The following is an 18,673-nucleotide window of genomic DNA, read 5'->3' as shown; positions in this document are numbered from 1 at the left end:
GAAAACGAATATGACTATGTTTTGCTTTGTTTATGACTTTGTTATGACTTTGTTTTTGTTGCATTTTTATGCAGTTACATTTCCATCATACGCCCTTATCCTTCTGACCTGTGTGATAGAATATTTGAACACCTAAAGCATGCAGTTTGATCATCTTGTTCTTTTGTGGTGAAGATGCTTTATTATTAAGTATCTACTCAGTAAGATATGATGCATTTCTTTGTTAGGCTTTCTAATAGCGACAGTCAGTAGCAAATAACAGGAAGGAGATCTATTATTTGAGATCATTTAGCCTGAGGATGTCAATGAAAAGCTCTCATCCAGTTACACATTCATGTTATATGATAACATAAATACACCCTTTTCACAAATGTATATATACCTATTATGCTAAGGACACCCATTTAAACAGAATAACAAGGAGACCTGAGCCATTTGTTCCTCACCTCATTTGTCAAACAACTTTTCGTTATGGGTCGATTCCTGAAAGTTCTCTTGCTGGTAATGTGGGGAGCTTTTGCCGTTGCTCTCTCACAAGATCTGGGTGGTTCACAAATAGGTAAGAACATTTAATGCAGCTTTACATACACGAGGGCACTCATCCAGTACCTACAACTGGAGCACTAGCAGGATACAAACAGTAGTAAAGAAGCAATTAATTACAGAAATACCTTCATCTAAGAAAATAACATTTAAAGTGCTGAGTTACAGAGGTTATAAACACCAGTAGGATATAATTGGGGGGGGACAGAAGAGTACCCCAGGGAATCACCTTCACTGAAAGTAGAATAGGTTTGCAGTGTATTCTAGTGAGCTGAGATGATGTATTCTTATTTATCATATTAGTAGAGAAATACTTTCCATATTATGGACAAGGAAACCTAAAGTACACTCGGTACCAATCCCGAATGCATAAACATTTCTATGTACTGTATGTAAAAACATAATGATGGCGTTGTTTTTTTATGTTTTCTCTGATGCCGCGTACACACCATCGGACATTCCGACAACAAAACCCTGTTTTTTTTTCAGACGGAATGTTAGCTCAAACTTGTCTTGCATACACACGGTCACACAAATGTTGACAAATGTCGCCAAGAACGCGGTCACGTACAACACTACGATGTGCCGAGAAAAATGAATTTCAATGATTCTGAGAATGCATCGAATTGATTCCGAGCATGCGTAGGATTTTTGTGCTTCGGAATTGCATACAGACGATCGGAATTTCCGACAAGAACTTTTGTTGTCGGAAAAATTGAGAACCAGCTCTCAAACATTTGTTGTCAGAAATTCCGACAGCGAATGTCCGATGGAGCACACACACGGTCAAATTTTCCGACAACAAGCTCACATCAAACATTTGTTGTCGGAAATTCTTACCGTGTGTACGCGGCATGAGGCTTGTTGCAGCCTATTTTTCAATGCTGTTAGACGGTCAATAAAGCCTTACCAGAATCTTCCTGAATAATATTTCTAAAAAGAGATTGATCAGCACTGGAATTTATCTCAGGTGGTCCTGCACACTGAGAAAGGAAGGGGATTCCTCTGTACACTGGTTGAGCTGTACACTGAGTTGATCATTATATGGAATAGGAAATATCCTTTACACTAAAGAGATGAGAAGATCAACCTGCACACTGAGCAATGCACTGTATAAGGCATAGAGGAATAGAGGGTAATTCTGCCTGCTAGAGGGCATTCTGAACTTTGAAAGTATAATCACAGGAATTGGCATGCAAGATTTGAGGTTCTACAGTAAATTCCATGATGTGCTTTACACTTTGTTTGATAGCCCTTATGTAGACATTTTCATGCTGCGCTGAATAACTTTCACTTCCATTTCTCCATTCCCTCCCTGTAGCCAACCAGAGTTAATTATAAACCTCAGAGAAGTCCATTGACCCAAGGGCCTAATGTGTCTGCCTCAGTTCTGAAGTCCTTTTAAAACCACTAGCTAACCAGCAAATCACTGTAGCTGTACGTCAGCCCTTTAAACAGCTATAGCAAGCGAGCACGTGGACCCAATGCATGGCGGGGGACCCGATGTCCATACTCTGCAATACCCCGACCAATACTCTGCAATATCCCGGCCAATACTCTGCACTACCCTGCCAATACCCTGCAATACCCCTGGCCAATACTCTGCAATACCCTGCCAATACTCTGCAATACCCTGCCAATACTCTGCAATACCCGGCCAATACTCTGCAATATCCCGGCCAATACTCTGCAATACCCTGCCAATACTCTGCAATACCCTGCCAATACTCTGCAAAACCCTGCCAATACTCTGCAATACCCGGAAAATACACTGCCAGTACTCTGAAATACCCTGCCAATACTCTGCAATAACTGGCCAATGCTCTGCAATTATTGACCCCATGTCTCACTGTAAAGAGGACCTGTCATGCCATATTCCTATTACAAGGGATGTTTACATTCCTTGTAATAGGAATAAAAGTGATCAAAACATTTATTTTTGGGGAAAAACGTGTCAAACTAAAATAAATAAAGTAAAATGAACAATACATTTTTATTTATTTTTTTAAAGCGCCCCTGTTGCCGTGTGCTCGCATACAGAAGCGAACGCACGTGTAAGTCCCACCCACATATGAAAACGGTGTTCAAACCATACATGTGAGGTATCGCTGCGAACGTTAGAAGGAGAGCAATAATTTTGGCCCTAGACCTCTCTAACTAAAAACATGTAACCGGTAAAAATATTTAAAGCGTCACCTATGGGGATTTTTAAGTAGCAAAGTTTGGCGCCATTCCACAAGTGTGTGGAATTTTGAAGGGTGACATGTTAGGTATCTATTTACTCAGCGTAACTTCATCTTTCACATTATGCAAAAACATTGGGCTAACTTTAATGTTTTTTTTTTAAGCACAAAACTGTTTTGTTTCCAAAAACAACGCGTTCGAAAAATTGCTGCGCAAATACCGTGCGCGATAAAAAGTTGCAACGACCGCCATTGTATTCTCTAGGGTCTTTGCTAAAAAAAAAATATAATGTTTTGAGGTTCTATGTAATTTTCTAGCAAATAAATTATGATTTTTATAAGTAGGAGAGAAATGTCAGAATTAGCCTGGGTGCTCCTGAACGCCAGAAGGTGCTCCCTGCATGTTGGGTCTCTATATGTGGCCACACTGTGTAAAAGTCTCACACATGTGGTATCGCCATACTCGGGAGGAATAGCAGAAAGTGTTTTGGGGTGTAATTTGTGGTATGCATATGCTGTGTGTGTTAAATAACCTGCTAATATGACAATTTTGTGAAAAAAAAATCTTGATTTTGCAAAGAATTGTGGGAAAAAATACCAACTTCAAAAAACTCACCATGCCTCTTTCTAAATACCTTGGAATGTCTTCTTTCCAAAAAGGGGTAATTTGGGGGGTATTTGTACTTTTCTGGCATGTTAGGGTCTCAAGAAATGAGATAGGCCGTCAGTACTTCAGGTGTGATCAATTTTGAGATATTGGCACCATAGCATACTCACAAAGACCAAATAATATACACCAATTTGTACTTATTTTTTACCAAAGATATGTAGCAGCAGGGCTCAAAATTTCAAGTCCTGAGCTACTAGCCAGGCCTCAAGGCATACTCGTCACCAGTTGCCCCGCCCAACCCCTACCATATCCCGCCCATAATCCCGCCCCTAGACACGCCCTCATAAATCTCATGAAATTACACTTAAATGTTTTATGTAGAATTAAGTAATAAATATTAACAACAACTTAATCTGTGCCCAAAAATGCAGCCTGCCCATGTCTACCAATGCAGCAAAATGTCCCCATTTTCCAGCCAGAGTCCCCCCTCACCCACATTGCAGCCAGAGTCCCCCCTCACCCACATTGCAGCCAGAGTCTCCCCTCACCCACATTGCAGCCAGAGTCCCCCCCTCACCAACATTGCAGCCAGAGTCCCCCCCTCACCCACATTGCAGCCAGAGTCCCCCCTCACCCACATTGCAGCCGGAGTCCCCCCCTCACCCACATTGCAGCCGGAGTCCCCCCTCACCCACATTGCAGCCAGGAGTTCTCCACCCCCCCACACACATTGCAGCCAGGAGTTCTCCACCCCCACACACATTGCAGCCAGGAGTTCCCCCCCCCCCACACAAATTGCAGCCAGGAGTTCTCCTCCGCACATATTAGCCAGAGTTCTTCACCCCCCGCCCACATCCTACCTGTGCTGGGTAGGAGAGGAGGAGCCGCCGCCGAATGGTTCGCGGGGAACATTACAGCTTTCAATTCAATAGCTGTGAGTGTTCCCCGCAGCGCGTCTTATACAGCCCCTCCCCTCTTGTTCGGGAAACTTTGATAGACAGATAACCCATGCAATCCTGGGATGGGTGATCTGCCTATCAGTTTCCCGGAGGGGGGGGGCTGTATAAGACGCGCGCTGCGGGGAACACACACAGCCATTGAATTGAAAGCTGTAATGTTCCCCGCGGTTTGAACGCCGTGGCGGCGGCTCCTCCTCTCCTCGCTCGCCCCCCCTGCTCCCAAGCAGCCAGTCAGACACTTGCCAGCCCTTTACTCGCAAAATGCGAGAGGCGAGTGTAAATTTTGAGGGCTGTAGCAGTATAAATTTTGGCCAAAATGTATGAAGAAAAATTACAAATTTGCTAAATTTTATGACAGAAACAAAGAAAAATTCATTTTTTTACAGCATTTTCAGTCTTTTTTCTTTTATAGCGCAAAAAATAAAAAACCCAACGGTGATTAAATACCACCAAAAGAAAGCTCTATTTGTGGGGAAAAAAGGACAAAAATTTCATTTGGGTACAGTGTTGTATGACTGAGTAATTGTCATTCAAATTGTGAGAGCACCGAAAGCTGAAAATTGGTCTGGTTATTAAGGGGGTTTAAGTGCCCAGTGGTCAAGTGGTTAAATGAGTAATAATACATTTAATGAGTAATAATGATATAAAAGTACAACTGTGCTCAAGCTATGGAAATGAAACTATTTAAATATCTATAACGAATAAAATAGCTTTAAATCAAGTGATCCCTAACTCTGTAGGTGTCAAGGACTGGGGTCCATATCCACTGGGAGTGGTGCATTTCAGGAGAAGACAAAGCACCAAGCTGCGTGGAGACCCAGGTGATGGAGGTACCAGGGTACAATAGAGACACAGGGTTATACCAGTTACCCAGGGGTGACAATGACACTGAAAGCTGTAGGGCCTCTAGGTATGCAGGAGGCTGTGGGAACACAGAGACACGCAAAATTTCAGGATATACGGAGTGACACTTAATTATAAGGAGACATGTAGTGACATTGATTACATTAATCATGCTTGAAAGTAGAAGCTGCTGTTGATCTCTGCAGAGCGATTGAGTGAGTGCTGAATCAATCCTGCTGTGGACTTTGTTTACCACATTTTGTGCCATGAAGCATTTATTATACTGAAGTTTCATTCATGCCTATATGTATGTGAGTGTTTTATTGGGTTTGTAGTGAATTTTATTAAAATTACACAGTGAGCACTATGGATTTTTTGTTTCTGAGCTCTTGTGATGTGTGGGACTGTGTGAGGTTTCACCCTTTGTAAATTTGTAAGCTGATGCTGATCAAGTTGGAAGATTATATTTATCCATAAGTATTTATAAACCTCCTACAACCCAAAGGATCTGTACCTAAGGTGAGAATTCTGGGTGACACCTGGTGAAGGGAATATCATGGATGCACAAGAGTATATTGCACAGCTTTCATGGACATCTGATGATTTATTTCAGGTTCTGTTTGGACTCTTGCTTGCACTGATAAGACGTATATGATTTGTTTTTGAAAACTATTTTTTTTTGCACTGTGGAGGTCACAGTGTTTTGAATTGACAGTGTGTGCACCATGTATTTTTGTATTTTACATTGTATTTCGTTACACTGTTTGAGTTCACAGTGTGTGCATATATCTTCATATTGCACTTTTGTATGTATTTGTGTTTATGTTTACTATCTTGTTTACATGCATATCTGTTTGTATGGTTAGATCATCTGCAAATCATCTGTAAATCTTTAGTTTACTCAGTGCTGCACTTATGCTTTTTCTTTTTTGTAGTGACATTGGAGATACATGGTGCTGGCAAGTCTGGGTGTTTGTACATATATCAAAGTTATGTGCACTAAAATGGGCTGAGGTGCAGGATTTAATGAACCATCTGTTATTCGACAGAGCACCCAAGCACCCTGCCAGGGATGATGGACATTGCTGCAGGAAAGTTCACAGTTTGTGGTGCTTGGACATACCCATGCAGGCACTAGCTGACTTAGATACTCTGGGGTCACTGGGTGGGGCGACAGGAACATAGCCACAGAAAGAACAGGATCCATGTGGTCTCAGGGGTTCTCAGGGGTCACAGGTTACACTGAAGAATGCACAAGGATTCAAGAGTCTCTGGGAGTCTCTGGGAGAAAGGGCCACTGTGGACACAGCAGGGGTCACTGTGCATTCAATAGTCAGGCAGGTCTACAGGGCTCACAAAGTATGCTGGGGACCAAGAACACTGGAGTTACTGGAAGTACAAAGGAACCACAGAGGATGCTGGGGACCAGAAAGTGCATAAAGGTCACAGAGGATCATGAGAAATGTTGGAGTTACTGGAACGTCATAAGAGTCACAGAAGATGCCGAGGCCAGATCCACAAAGCGCGGCGCTTCTTTATGGCCGGCGTAGTGTATCTCACTACGCCGGCCGTAGTGTAACTTACAGCGTATTTCCTGTATTCTCAAAGAATTTGCACCGTAAGTTACGGCGGCGTAGTGTAACTGTGTCGGCGTAAGGGCGCGCAATTCAAAAGGATGAGATGGAGGCGTGTTTTATGGTAATACTTCTTGACCTGACGTAAATGACGTTTTTTCTGAACGGCGCATGTGCCGTCCGTGGGGGTATCCCAGTGCGGATGCTCGAAATTAACCCGCAACAAGCAAATGCTTACGACGTGAACGTCATTCTACGCAAAGCCCTATTCGCGAACGACTTATGCAAACAACGTCCATACTTAACATAGGATACGCCTCATATAGCAGGGGTAAAAATACGCCAAAAAAAGCCTTACGGAAACTACTTAAAAAAATGCGCCGGCCGGACATACGTTCGTGGATCGCCGTATCTAGCTAATTTGCATACTTGACGCGGAAATCTACGGAAACGCCACCTAGCGGCCAGCGTAAATATGCACCTTAGATCCGACGGCGTACTAAGACGTACGCCAGTCGGATCTAGCCCAGCTTCAGGCGTATCTTGTTTTGTGGATACAAAACAAAGATACGCCGGAGCAAACTAGAAGTTACGCAGCGTATCAATAGATACGCCAGCGTAAACGATTCGTGGATCTGGCCCTAAGTTTACTTGCGTTCTCCTCTGTAGTTTTTTTCTTTATTTTATGTTATGTTATTTTATGTTTTTGTTTTGTATATAGAGGCACTGTTAGGGATATACAGGGAGTGCAGAATTATTAGGCAAATGAGTATTTTGACCACATCATCCTCTTTATGCATGTTGTCTTACTCCAAGCTGTATAGGCTCGAAAGCCTACTACCAATTAAGCATATTAGGTGATGTGCATCTCTGTAATGAGAAGGGGTGTGGTCTAATGACATCAACACCCTATATCAGGTGTGCATAATTATTAGGCAACTTCCTTTCCTTTGGCAAAATGGGTCAAAAGAAGGACTTGACAGGCTCAGAAAAGTCAAAAATAGTGAGATATCTTGCAGAGGGATGCAGCACTCTTAAAATTGCAAAGCTTCTGAAGCGTGATCATCGAACAATCAAGCGTTTCATTCAAAATAGTCAACAGGGTCGCAAGAAGCGTGTGGAAAAACCAAGGCGCAAAATAACTGCCCATGAACTGAGAAAAGTCAAGCGTGCAGCTGCCAAGATGCCACTTGCCACCAGTTTGGCCATATTTCAGAGCTGCAACATCACTGGAGTGCCCAAAAGCACAAGGTGTGCAATACTCAGAGACATGGCCAAGGTAAGAAAGGCTGAAAGACGACGACCACTGAACAAGACACACAAGCTGAAACGTCAAGACTGTGCCAAGAAATATCTCAAGACTGATTTTTCTAAGGTTTTATGGACTGATGAAATGAGAGTGAGTCTTGATGGGCCAGATGGATGGGCCCGTGGCTGGATTGGTAAAGGGCAGGGAGCTCCAGTCCGACTCAGACGCCAGCAAGGTGGAGGTGGAGTACTGGTTTGGGCTGGTATCATCAAAGATGAGCTTGTGGGGCCTTTTCGGGTTGAGGATGGAGTCAAGCTCAACTCCCAGTCCTCCTGCCAGTTTCTGGAAGACACCTTCTTCAAGCAGTGGTACAGGAAGAAGTCTGCATCCTTCAAGAAAAACATGATTTTCATGCAGGACAATGCTCCATCACACGCGTCCAAGTACTCCACAGCGTGGCTGGCAAGAAAGGGTATAAAAGAAGAAAAACTAATGACATGGCCTCCTTGTTCACCTGATCTGAACCCCATTGAGAACCTGTGGTCCATCATCAAATGTGAGATTTTCAAGGAGGGAAAACAGTACACCTCTCTGAACAGTGTCTGGGAGGCTGTGGTTGCTGCTGCACGCAATGTTGATGGTGAACAGATCAAAACACTGACAGAATCCATGGATGGCAGGCTTTTGAGTGTCCTTGCAAAGAAAGGTGGCTATATTGGTCACTGATTTGTTTTTGTTTTGTTTTTGAATGTCAGAAATGTATATTTGTGAATGTTGAGATGTTATATTGGTTTCACTGGTAAAAATAAATAATTGAAATGGGTATATATATATTTTTTGTTAAGTTGCCTAATAATTATGCACAGTAATAGTCACCTGCACACACAGATATCCCCCTAAAATAGCTAAAACTAAAAACAAACTAAAAACTACTTCCAAAAATATTCAGCTTTGATATTAATGAGTTTTTTGGGTTCATTGAGAACATGGTTGTTGTTCAATAATAAAATTAATCCTCAAAAATACAACTTGCCTAATAATTCTGCACTACCTGTATACAGTATTGTTTTACGCACTTCCATGTTTTTTTTATTGTCATTAAAAAGTATAAAGGCAGCAGCTCGTTTACAAATAGTCATGTAGATTTTTGGGCACAGTGTAATATTATTCGTTTTTGATTTGTCATAAGTTTCTTCATAGAGAGACTGTAGATGTAAATGAGGCGTTGTTAAAGTGCTTTTCCTGCTTGTTTAGAATATGTAAAAATGTTAGTGTGTATGTTCTAGGCACATGTTCACTTTAAGGATTTTCGTTTTCTGGATAGACTCTCTCCATATGAAAAAATAATTCTGGATTTTGGATTCTCTCAATACTTTCAAACCAACCTAAATGTAATGTTTGTCATTAGGTGCTGGAGAATTAAGAAAACCAGGTGACTGTCCAAAAGTTTCTGAAGGCAGTGAAGACCACACTCAGTGCAGTGAGACTTGTGTTGATAAGGACAACTGTACAACTAATGTTTGTGATTCTGACTCCGAGTGTGAAGGAAGCTTCAAGTGCTGTACAACCATTTGTGGAACTGCCTGTGTCCCACCAGTTTTCAGTGAGTTAATGTGTGTGATGCATGCCAAATCTTTATTTGTATGAACAAGACTCGTACAAGATAGATTTGTTTTAATAACACAGTTACATTGCAGTTATATTGCATACTATTATTATATTGTTCTATATCAAGCCAACAGGAAAAGCTTTCTTTGCTTTTTTTTCTCAAAAAGGCCTGCTGTTAACAGAACTCCATAGCTCAAGCTGAAATTTATACTTACCAGGAATGTGCTTTTTTGTTTTATTTTATTACATAGAATTTATTTGTTTGCTTTATTTATTAATAACACAGTGGGGACAACATGAGCATTACCAAGCCTTATGTGCTCTTCTAAAGTCTGTAGGCAGCTTAAGACTCCTGGTGTCTCTGCAGTAAATGGCTATTTCAGTATTGTTACATTGACAGCATTTTAAATTTAAAACGTGCCCTAATGCTTAAAGGGGTTGTAAAGGTACACTTTTTTTTCTAAATAGCTCCCTTTACCTTAGTGCAGTCCTCCTTTACTTACCTCATCCTTCGATTTTGCTTTTAAATATCCTTATTTCTTCTGAGAAATCCTCACTTCCTGTTCTTTTGTCTGTAACTACACACAGTAATGTGAGGCTTTCTCCCTGATGTGGAGTGTCGTGCTCGCCCCCTCCCTTGGACTACGGGAGAGTCAGGACTCTATCTACGTTGCAGATAGAGAAAGGAGCTAAGTGTTAGTGGGCGTCCTTACTCTCCTGTAGTCCAAGGGAGGGGGCGAGCATGACACTCCACACCAGGGAGAAAGCCTCGCATTATGGTGTGTAGTTACAGACAGAAGAACAGGAAGTGAGGATTTCTCAGAAGAAATAAGGACATTTAAAAGCAAAATCGAAGGATGAGGTAAGTGAAGGAGGACTGCACTAAGGTAAAGGAAGCTATTTAGGAAAAAAAAATTACCTTTACAATGCCTTTAAGAATTTTAGTCTTGTCAATTACCCTATTTTCAAGGGCACGACCAATGAAGTCTGCCAGAAAGCCATGGCGCTGTTTGTGGTGCTGTTCCGGTATTGCAATAATAAGACAATATTAACAGCAATTTATCAATACCCATCTTTTAATTTTTTTAAGTTTTGTATAGAATGGTGTACAGGCAAAAACCCCTTTAAGGTTTACTGCTATCTGGGGTTTACTGCTATTTACTGCTATCTGGGGCTCCATTATATAGAGTTTCCCCATCATTTTCTGTTCTGAGGAAAACCTTTTTTTTAGACAGGAAGTGACAACATAAAACAATAAAAAACGTACCGAGGTTCAAGCATTCCCATATTTAACTTAATTTTATTTATTTTTTCTTCTGTCTATGTTGCTGTCAGAGAGATTTCCCTACACTACCTATCCTGGGGACAACCTTTTTTACCAGACAGGAAGTGAGGAAATCTCTCCAACTGAGCTTCCGACTATAGAAAAACCTGACAAAAGTTCTAATTCTTCCCCACTTTATCCATAACAAAAAAAAGGTTTGGGTATAGATATATATTTTTTGAGGCTTGTTTATTATTTTTCACACATGATTTACTCACCTTTCACTTAGGATTTACATATTTTGCCAATTAAACCAAATTAAAAAATGTAAATCTTGGGTGAAAAAAATGATAAATAGACCTTTTAAATGTATATCATTTGTTCGATGACAATTTTATAGCATGCTATCCCACAATTGTCCGATAGAGCATACAAACGGTCGGATTATCCGACAACAGCCTGTCATTACACAATTCCCGTCGGATTATCCGATCGTTGTGTACGAGGCTTAAGACTGGAGAAATTATCAGTGCATAATAGTCAGCTGTAAATATCAGCCATTGTTAAGCCTTGGCATTTAAAGTTCAAAATAACTTTTTGGATTCTGTAAAGGACAAAAAATTGTTTAGGTTACCAAATAAATAGGGTGGAATCATACATTGGCTCATTATTCTTTGCTAACTATATTGAGAGACCACCGAATTGTAAATTTTTATTGTTTATTTTAAATCAATAGGAAATCCATGTCAAGATAACTTTGATTGTCCTTGGTCACTGAAGTGCTGTGAAGGTGTATGTGACAGTGACTGTGTCTATCAGTCAAAGAACAAGGATCCTACCCAAAACGTAAGCCCATCCCTTCTTCTATGGTTCTGTTTGCTATTCTAAACAGAGAAAAAGCCTCATGACAGATAGAAGGTTGTGCTACTTCTCTGAATAATCCATGCTCTGGGATTCCTTCATCATGTATTTATTGTCTATTTCTAAAGCAAAAAAGTATAAAATAGTAAAAATTATTTTTGATACTTAAAATTCATTTGAATTAAAAACATTATAGCTTCTCAGATATATAAGTGAAGGGGGCAGGGCCATCTTTAATGTTGATTGGACCCTAGGCAAAATTTTTCTTGGGGGGGTCCCCAATGCAATTTTGCTCTCCATCTGCGACATACAATAAATATCAGCTAGACTTAAAATCAGTTTACTGTATTAGATCAGGCAGTGATTGCGATTGGTTGCCAGAGGTTACAGCATATCATTACGGCTCACTGATTAGTTGCTAGAGGTTACAGCACATGATTTCTTCTTGTTGATTGGTTGCTAGAGATTATTGTACAGTAATACTGCTCACTGATTGGTTGCTGGAGGTTACAGCACATGATCTCTTCACCACAGAGGGGCATGATATACATATGAATGCCGCTGGCCTCAGCTACTTACATATGAATGCCATCGCTATTTACATATAAATGTTCCTGTTATTTACATATGAACAAAGGTTATTTACATGTAAACACCGGGTCTGCAGGTGAGTCGTCTGTACACAACAATAGGGCAGAGCTGAGCAGCATTAGTAGCAGCACTTCACACTGAGATATCAGGACACAGCAAACGACTAAGGGAATTTAATCTGGGATAGTTGGCAAGTATGAGGCAACTGCTTTGGGCCCCACAACAATGACAGGGCCCCCTTTTGCCCTGCCCTAAAGGCGGTCCTAGAAGTGGGTAAGGGGCGAGGAAGCCAATAACAATCCAAAAGCAATTCTGTTTTTCAGTTTTACATTTAAGAAAAAAAAGGGGGAGGGGGGTTTCCAACAACAGAACATAGATGGAAAGGGAAGGATGAACTTTAGAAAACTGAAAAGTCTAACTGTTTAACTGTTTTCTATGTAAGCCCAATTATAAGGTGGACCCTTGTTTCAGGTGGTATGTTTACCTTACATCAGAGTAGAATATAGAGAGCAATATAGAAGCATGACTATTCCATTGTGATCTATTGTAATCTAAAGTAGTATTAAACCCAAAAGCAAACATTTATTATATTGCAACTTACCAAATATTAGATGTGATGGCTGCATTTATTTTTTTCTAGACAGTCTTTCTTCCATTTTCATCTGATAATCCAGCCAATAAATCTGTTGTTTTCCAAAAGCACAAGCTTTCCAGCAGAATGTATCAGTGTATATGGTTGGAAGAAACCATTTAACACTGGTGCGTATTATTAAATTCAAATACCAACTTTTTTTTATTCATGTAAAACCTTCAGCCCAAAAGAAGATAAAAACTGTTTGCTGTAACTGGTTATATAATGTGAGCTGGAGTTTGGCTTCAATGTGTTAGTGTATTTAAAGCGGAGGTTCACCCTAAAAAAATTATATACCATCCCGTCCAGCATACTTGCGTCAGCTACAGTATGCTTTTTTTTTTGCGCTGTATTTACCTTTTTATCCCTCAGTTTCTTTTCAGACTCCCGCGGGAAGTAGGCGTTCCTATGAAGAGGGAAACATGATTGACGTCGTCCGGCTATGGCGCGTCACGCGTTCCGAAAATAGCCGAAATAGGACTCGGCTGTATACGGCGCCTGCGCAGTCAGCTCCTAGTTCGTGCACAGGCGCCATATAGCACTGTGAAGAGCCGAGACCTAGTCCGGCTATTTTCGAAACGCGTGACGCGCCATAGCCGGACGTCAATCATGTTCCCCTCTTCATAGGAACGCCTACTCCCCGCGGGAGTTTGAAAAGAAACTGAAGGATTAAACGGTAAATACAGCACAAAAAAATAAAATAAAAAAGCATACTGTAGCTGACGCAAGTATGCTGGATGGGATGGTACATAGATGTTTTTTAGGGTGAACCTCCGCTTTAAATATGCTAAAACATTTAACACCACCCTCCCCCGAGACTGACAATGCTGCTGTCTGCTGTGCCTTCTGTATTCATTCATCAGGAGTGGTGGCTCAGTGATACAGGTGGTGTGTTACTGTGCAGATCCCCAGGTGAAAACAGAGGAAAAAAAAGCCAAGAAGAGAAAACAGATGCAACCACCACATCTAATGATTGGTAAGCTGCAATATATTAAATGTTTGGCTTTGGGTTTAATACTGTACTATTTTAAGTAGTTGCCTGCCCCAATAATTTATTCTGGTTAAAGTGGAAGTAAACCCATCGATTTGATAGTTTAACAAAACAGTTAACATTCCTGGCATGCAGGAAATGCTAGCTGCCACATTTGCTTGTGCTCTCAACCAAACTGTCAAACAATCCAATGGCTGGTTTCATAACTGATCACATGTGCAGCATCATGGCAGTTGCAGATTAAACAGAGGCCACGATGGCAGCTTCCTTGGCTAAAAACAATAGGAAGGTTTACTTCCACTTTAAATTTGAAGCCTTGTGATCAGGATGATCTTTGACAGAGTAGTGGCAAGATCAGGACTTATGACTTCACTGTCTGCATGCGTGTTCCAGGTCAGTGACTTTCTAAATAGTAAAGCTGTAGGATTCACAAAAAAAACATGCAATTCGCAAAAAAGGTCAGCAATGACAAAATCAATTGTTAAATACATGACAGTTTTATATTTAACATTAATATATAAAAAAAATCTAAAACTACTTTTTTTAAAAAAAATGATTGTCTAGTAAACTAGGTTTATTGCAATTCGGTAATACTGGCAACAACTGGGCAGTTTTTATCACAGTTTGTACTGTAAATAATATATTTAAACGTTATTTTCTGTTTTTAATTCTAGCAAAAGAAGAAGCAATGATCAAAACGTACTTTGGGTCCTCATTGCTAAAAATTATGAAAATTAAATGGTAGAATAAATACATATCAAAAACATTTAGTTGTTGTCATTAATTTACATCCCAACATAATCCTATGGATGGTTCCTTAGACCACAATGAGCAAAAAAGCTCATTAGGGGCTCTATTTATCAATGTTTTTCCCCAGGATTCACACAACTGTCACACAAGATTTGCCCATTTTTTTCTTACGTGGCTGCATTGAGTAAGGTTGTGTTCAGACAAATGCTAACATGCAACAGGACCCCTTTCAGACAGAAAGAAATATGGCTTTGATCACTATGGGTCACCGAACTTTACTTTTTTGCTTGCCTAGTAATCTAGTGGATCATCACAGCAGTCAACCAGTATTTTGAACCTTTTTCCCAGCTTGAGAAAAATCATTGTTGAACTCCATGTTCAAAAGGTGGCAATATCTCGTCCTACCAGTGGCAGCTGGTGCTCATTTTTTTTTTTTAGGTAGCCCCCCCAGCTTACCACCCCCCATCCTGTCGCTCGATCGATCGCTGCTTCCCCCATTGCTCGATCGATCACAACTTCACTTGCCTGTCACCCCACACTTACCCCCAATCCAGGTCGCGGCGTTGGCAGCTTCGCCCCTGCGTCTCCTCCCACGTCCCGACGGTTGCTTCTTCTCTCGGCCAATCAGGACTTAGGACTCATGGCCAATTGGGTCTTAGGACTCCCGGCCAATCGAGTCTCAGGCCCCACTTCCTGATTGGCCAGTAGGAAAACAGGAAGACATTAACGAATATTAATTTGCTAATGTCACACAACTGGGTGGGCACGGGGCGCTGTGCTCTGCGCCCCAAGCCCACCCTTTTTAAAAGCCAATTGTACTTAAAAAAAATAATGAAATCCATGTGGCCGGCACCCTGCTATGTTTTCTAGACCACGGTTCCCCTAATAATGTTATTTACTTTGTACTAAGGTACTGTAGCAGTGGTTATTGCCATTGTACATTTGCTTCCACAATCTTGGTACTGAGAATACAACATAGCTTCAGCAAACCCAAATGGCTTTGGTGCACAGGGAATCTGATGATGTTAAGAGGCAACACGTATGCAATAACAATCGAATGCGGCGTACACACAGTCGTTTTTCGGCATGAAAAAAAACGACATTTTTTAAAATGTCATTTAAAATGATCGTGTGTGGGCTTCACATCGTTTTTCGGCTTCTGAAAATTGAAAAATTTGAATTTCGAAAATTCGAAATTTAAAAATTCGAAAATTTAAAAATTCGAATTTTTCAATTTTCGTAATTTCGAATTTCGAATTTTTGACATTTCTAATTTTTCAGTTTTCGAATATTTTAATTTTTCGAATTTTTCAATTTTCTGAATTTTCGTATTTCCAAATATTTTCGTATTTCCGAATTTTCGTATTTCGAAATATTGAAAAAAATTATTGAAAAATTGAAAAATTCGAAAATCGAAATTTCAAAAATTGAAAAAATCGAAAATTCGAAAAATTCGAAAATTCGAAAACTGAAAAAATTCGAAATTCGAAATTTCGAAAAATTCGAAATTCGAAAATTGAAAAATTCGAAATTCGAAAATTGAAAAATTCAAAAATGGAATTTTTCAATTTTCAAATTCGAATTCAAATTGTTCGAATTTTCGAAATTTCGAATTTTTCGAATTTTCGAAATTTCGAATATTTCGAATTTTTCGAATTTTCGAATTTTCGAAATTTCAAACTTTTCGAATTTTCGAATTTTCGAACTTTTCGAATTTTCGAACTTTTCGAATTTTCGAACTTTTCGAATTTTCGAACTTTTCGAATTTTCGAACTTTTCGAATTTTCGAACTTTTCGAATTTTCGAAATTTCTAGTTTTTAAATTTTTAAATTTTCGAATTTTTCAGTTTTCGAATTTTTTAATTTTCGAATTTTTCAGTTTTCAAATTTTTTAATTTTCAAATTTTTTAATTTTCGAAATTTCGACTTTCGAATTTTTCAATTTTCGAAAAAATTGAAAAATTCGAAATGTTAAAAATTCATAAATTTCAGAATTTCCGAAAAAATTAAAAAAACGAATGAAACAAAAACGAAAATTTGCGAATTTACGAAAAAAAAAAAGGAAAAAAAAAACAAATGAAAAAAACGATTTTTTTGGCAGTGCACATGTCTAACGACGAGACGAAAAAAAAATGAAGTTCAATGCTTCAGAGCATGCGTAGACTTGATTCTGAGCATGCATGGATTTTTCTCCGATGGAGTTCCACACAGACGATCGGAATTTAGTATTGTTTTTTTTTTCATCGGAAAAATTCAAAACATGTTCTATTTTTTTACACCGATGGAAAAAAGTCCGATGGGACCCACACATGATCGGTTTCTCCGATGAAAAAAGTCAGATGGAAACCGATCGTGTGTAGACAGCATTATTGTGCAAATCTAGGGGTGATTTTTATTTTGAGCAGAGCTTTGCTTTAAAGCAAGGCTTTAAAAAAAGAAATAAAAAAGAATTAAAACAAAAAATTAAAACAACCTTTGTTCAACACTCACCTTCAATCTGAAGGTGATGTTCGAGTCGAACATGGGTTCGACTTGAACTCGAAGCTCATCCCTAAACAGGAGCTGTAATGGTGGCAGGCTAGCCACAATCAATGGCGACTCTAGGGGGGGCAGAGGGGGCCCTGACCCCCCCCCAACATTATGCTGTGCCCCACCATGTGCCCCCCCATTTTTACATTTTGCTTGGGCCGCCTCTGAAGTAACAGTCTCCCCTGAGGAGGTGGGGGTGCAACCAAAGAGGGTCATTTCTTCATATATGATGGCAGTGTCCCAAGATCAGGAGATTTTGGGAGGAGATATCCCCGTGGATAAAAAAAATTGACATTAAGACCGATTGAGCAATCCCCATTGCATTTCCTGTTTCATGGAATGCCATCATCTATGAAGTTCTATAAAAGAAGTGTCACACCACACCTATTAAATGCAGCGAAGGCATTGATACCTAGATACTGGAAACAACCTAAAGTCCCCAATATAATGGAATGGAAAATTGAGGTAGAGAGGACAATGGAGGCAGAGAGATGGGTTCACACGGTCAAGGACCAACAGGACAAATTCAAGAGTGTATGGGCCGGGTGGATATATTATTCTCCCGAAATAGGGAAGGATTAGTTTGGGGTGGAGAGGCTCGGGGGCGGGTGGAGGGGGAAGGGTGAGACAGCGGATACATTTTTTTTTTTTTTTGGTGTTGTTGTTTTAGTTTTAGTTTTTGTCTCCCTACCTTGGGGGCGCCAGAGGGGGAGGAGATAGGGAGAGGGGAGACTTGGGCCTTCCCCCTCCTTTCTTTTTTTTATTTTTTTTCCCTCTTTTTTTCTCACAGCACTAATTTGGATCACTAAAGAGGAGGGAATAATTAATTAAGTCAAATAGGAGGATAAGTACAGAGGGCTCCCCTTAAGGGATTTTATTTGGGAGTCATAAGAATGGGAATTGGGGTTTTTAAGAAAGGTTACAGTCACAAAAATAAGGTCACTAAATTACAAAGAAAATATACACTAAAACTTTTTTTTTCTTCTCTCTTTTCTCTTTTTGTCTTTTTGAGGTGGTTATGGAACTTCTCCCCTCCGCATGGAAGGGGGGGAGATAAGGTGATGGCACTAAAGTCACGAAATTTAGGACTATTAAGTTCTGCACAAAGTCTTTCTTTTTTCTTTTTTTTTTTTAGGGTGGTATTGAGTTCCTCCCTTCTGTGCCGTAGGGAGGTAATAATGGGGCGGGATTTAGGGGATCACGGGGGGGAAGGGGAGGGGAAAGGGGTTTTTTTTCTCTCCTTCCCCCTCCTTCTTTCTCTCCCTAGTATCCCCCCCTGCCTCTTGTAGGTGGGGGGTGGGACGGGGGGGATTGGAGGAGGGGAGGGGGAGGCGGATGGTGCTCATGGGAGGGGGTAATGTAATGTATGTAGACATTTTTATTTAAATATGTATGGAGATGTCTTTTTATATTCTCTCTTGTTATTGTTATTTGTTTTTGTGTACATGGTGCAATTTGGAAAAAATAAAGAAAAGAAGCAATTATAT

At 40.2% G+C, this 18,673-nt stretch overlaps 1 protein-coding gene across 1 annotated transcript; it reads left to right on the top strand.

Annotated features, from left to right (window-relative positions):
- The first annotated feature begins 398 nt into the window (after positions 1-398).
- Positions 399-14,673, top strand: LOC120910685 (antileukoproteinase-like). The gene is made up of 4 exons (XM_040322438.1): positions 399-559; positions 9,370-9,564; positions 11,570-11,679; positions 14,582-14,673. Exons 1-4 carry the CDS (start codon positions 472-474, stop codon positions 14,597-14,599), a joined length of 411 nt encoding a protein of 136 aa, XP_040178372.1. The 5' UTR covers positions 399-471; the 3' UTR covers positions 14,600-14,673.
- The last annotated feature ends 4,000 nt before the right edge of the window (positions 14,674-18,673 follow it).

This window comes from Rana temporaria, chromosome 8, assembly GCF_905171775.1.
Source record: "Rana temporaria chromosome 8, aRanTem1.1, whole genome shotgun sequence".
Lineage (NCBI taxonomy): Eukaryota > Metazoa > Chordata > Amphibia > Anura > Ranidae > Rana > Rana temporaria.
This window is presented reverse-complemented; position numbering and strand designations above follow the sequence as displayed.

Excerpts from the sequence above, each read along its gene's own strand:
- LOC120910685 (XM_040322438.1), top strand. The coding sequence starts at position 472 with ATGGGTCGATTCCTGAAAGTTCTCTTGCTGGTAATGTGGGGAGCTTTT. Across the intron at positions 560-9,369 it reads TCTGGGTGGTTCACAAATAG|GTGCTGGAGAATTAAGAAAA; the intron begins GTAAGAACATTT and ends GTTTGTCATTAG. Across the intron at positions 9,565-11,569 it reads CTGTGTCCCACCAGTTTTCA|GAAATCCATGTCAAGATAAC; the intron begins GTGAGTTAATGT and ends TTAAATCAATAG.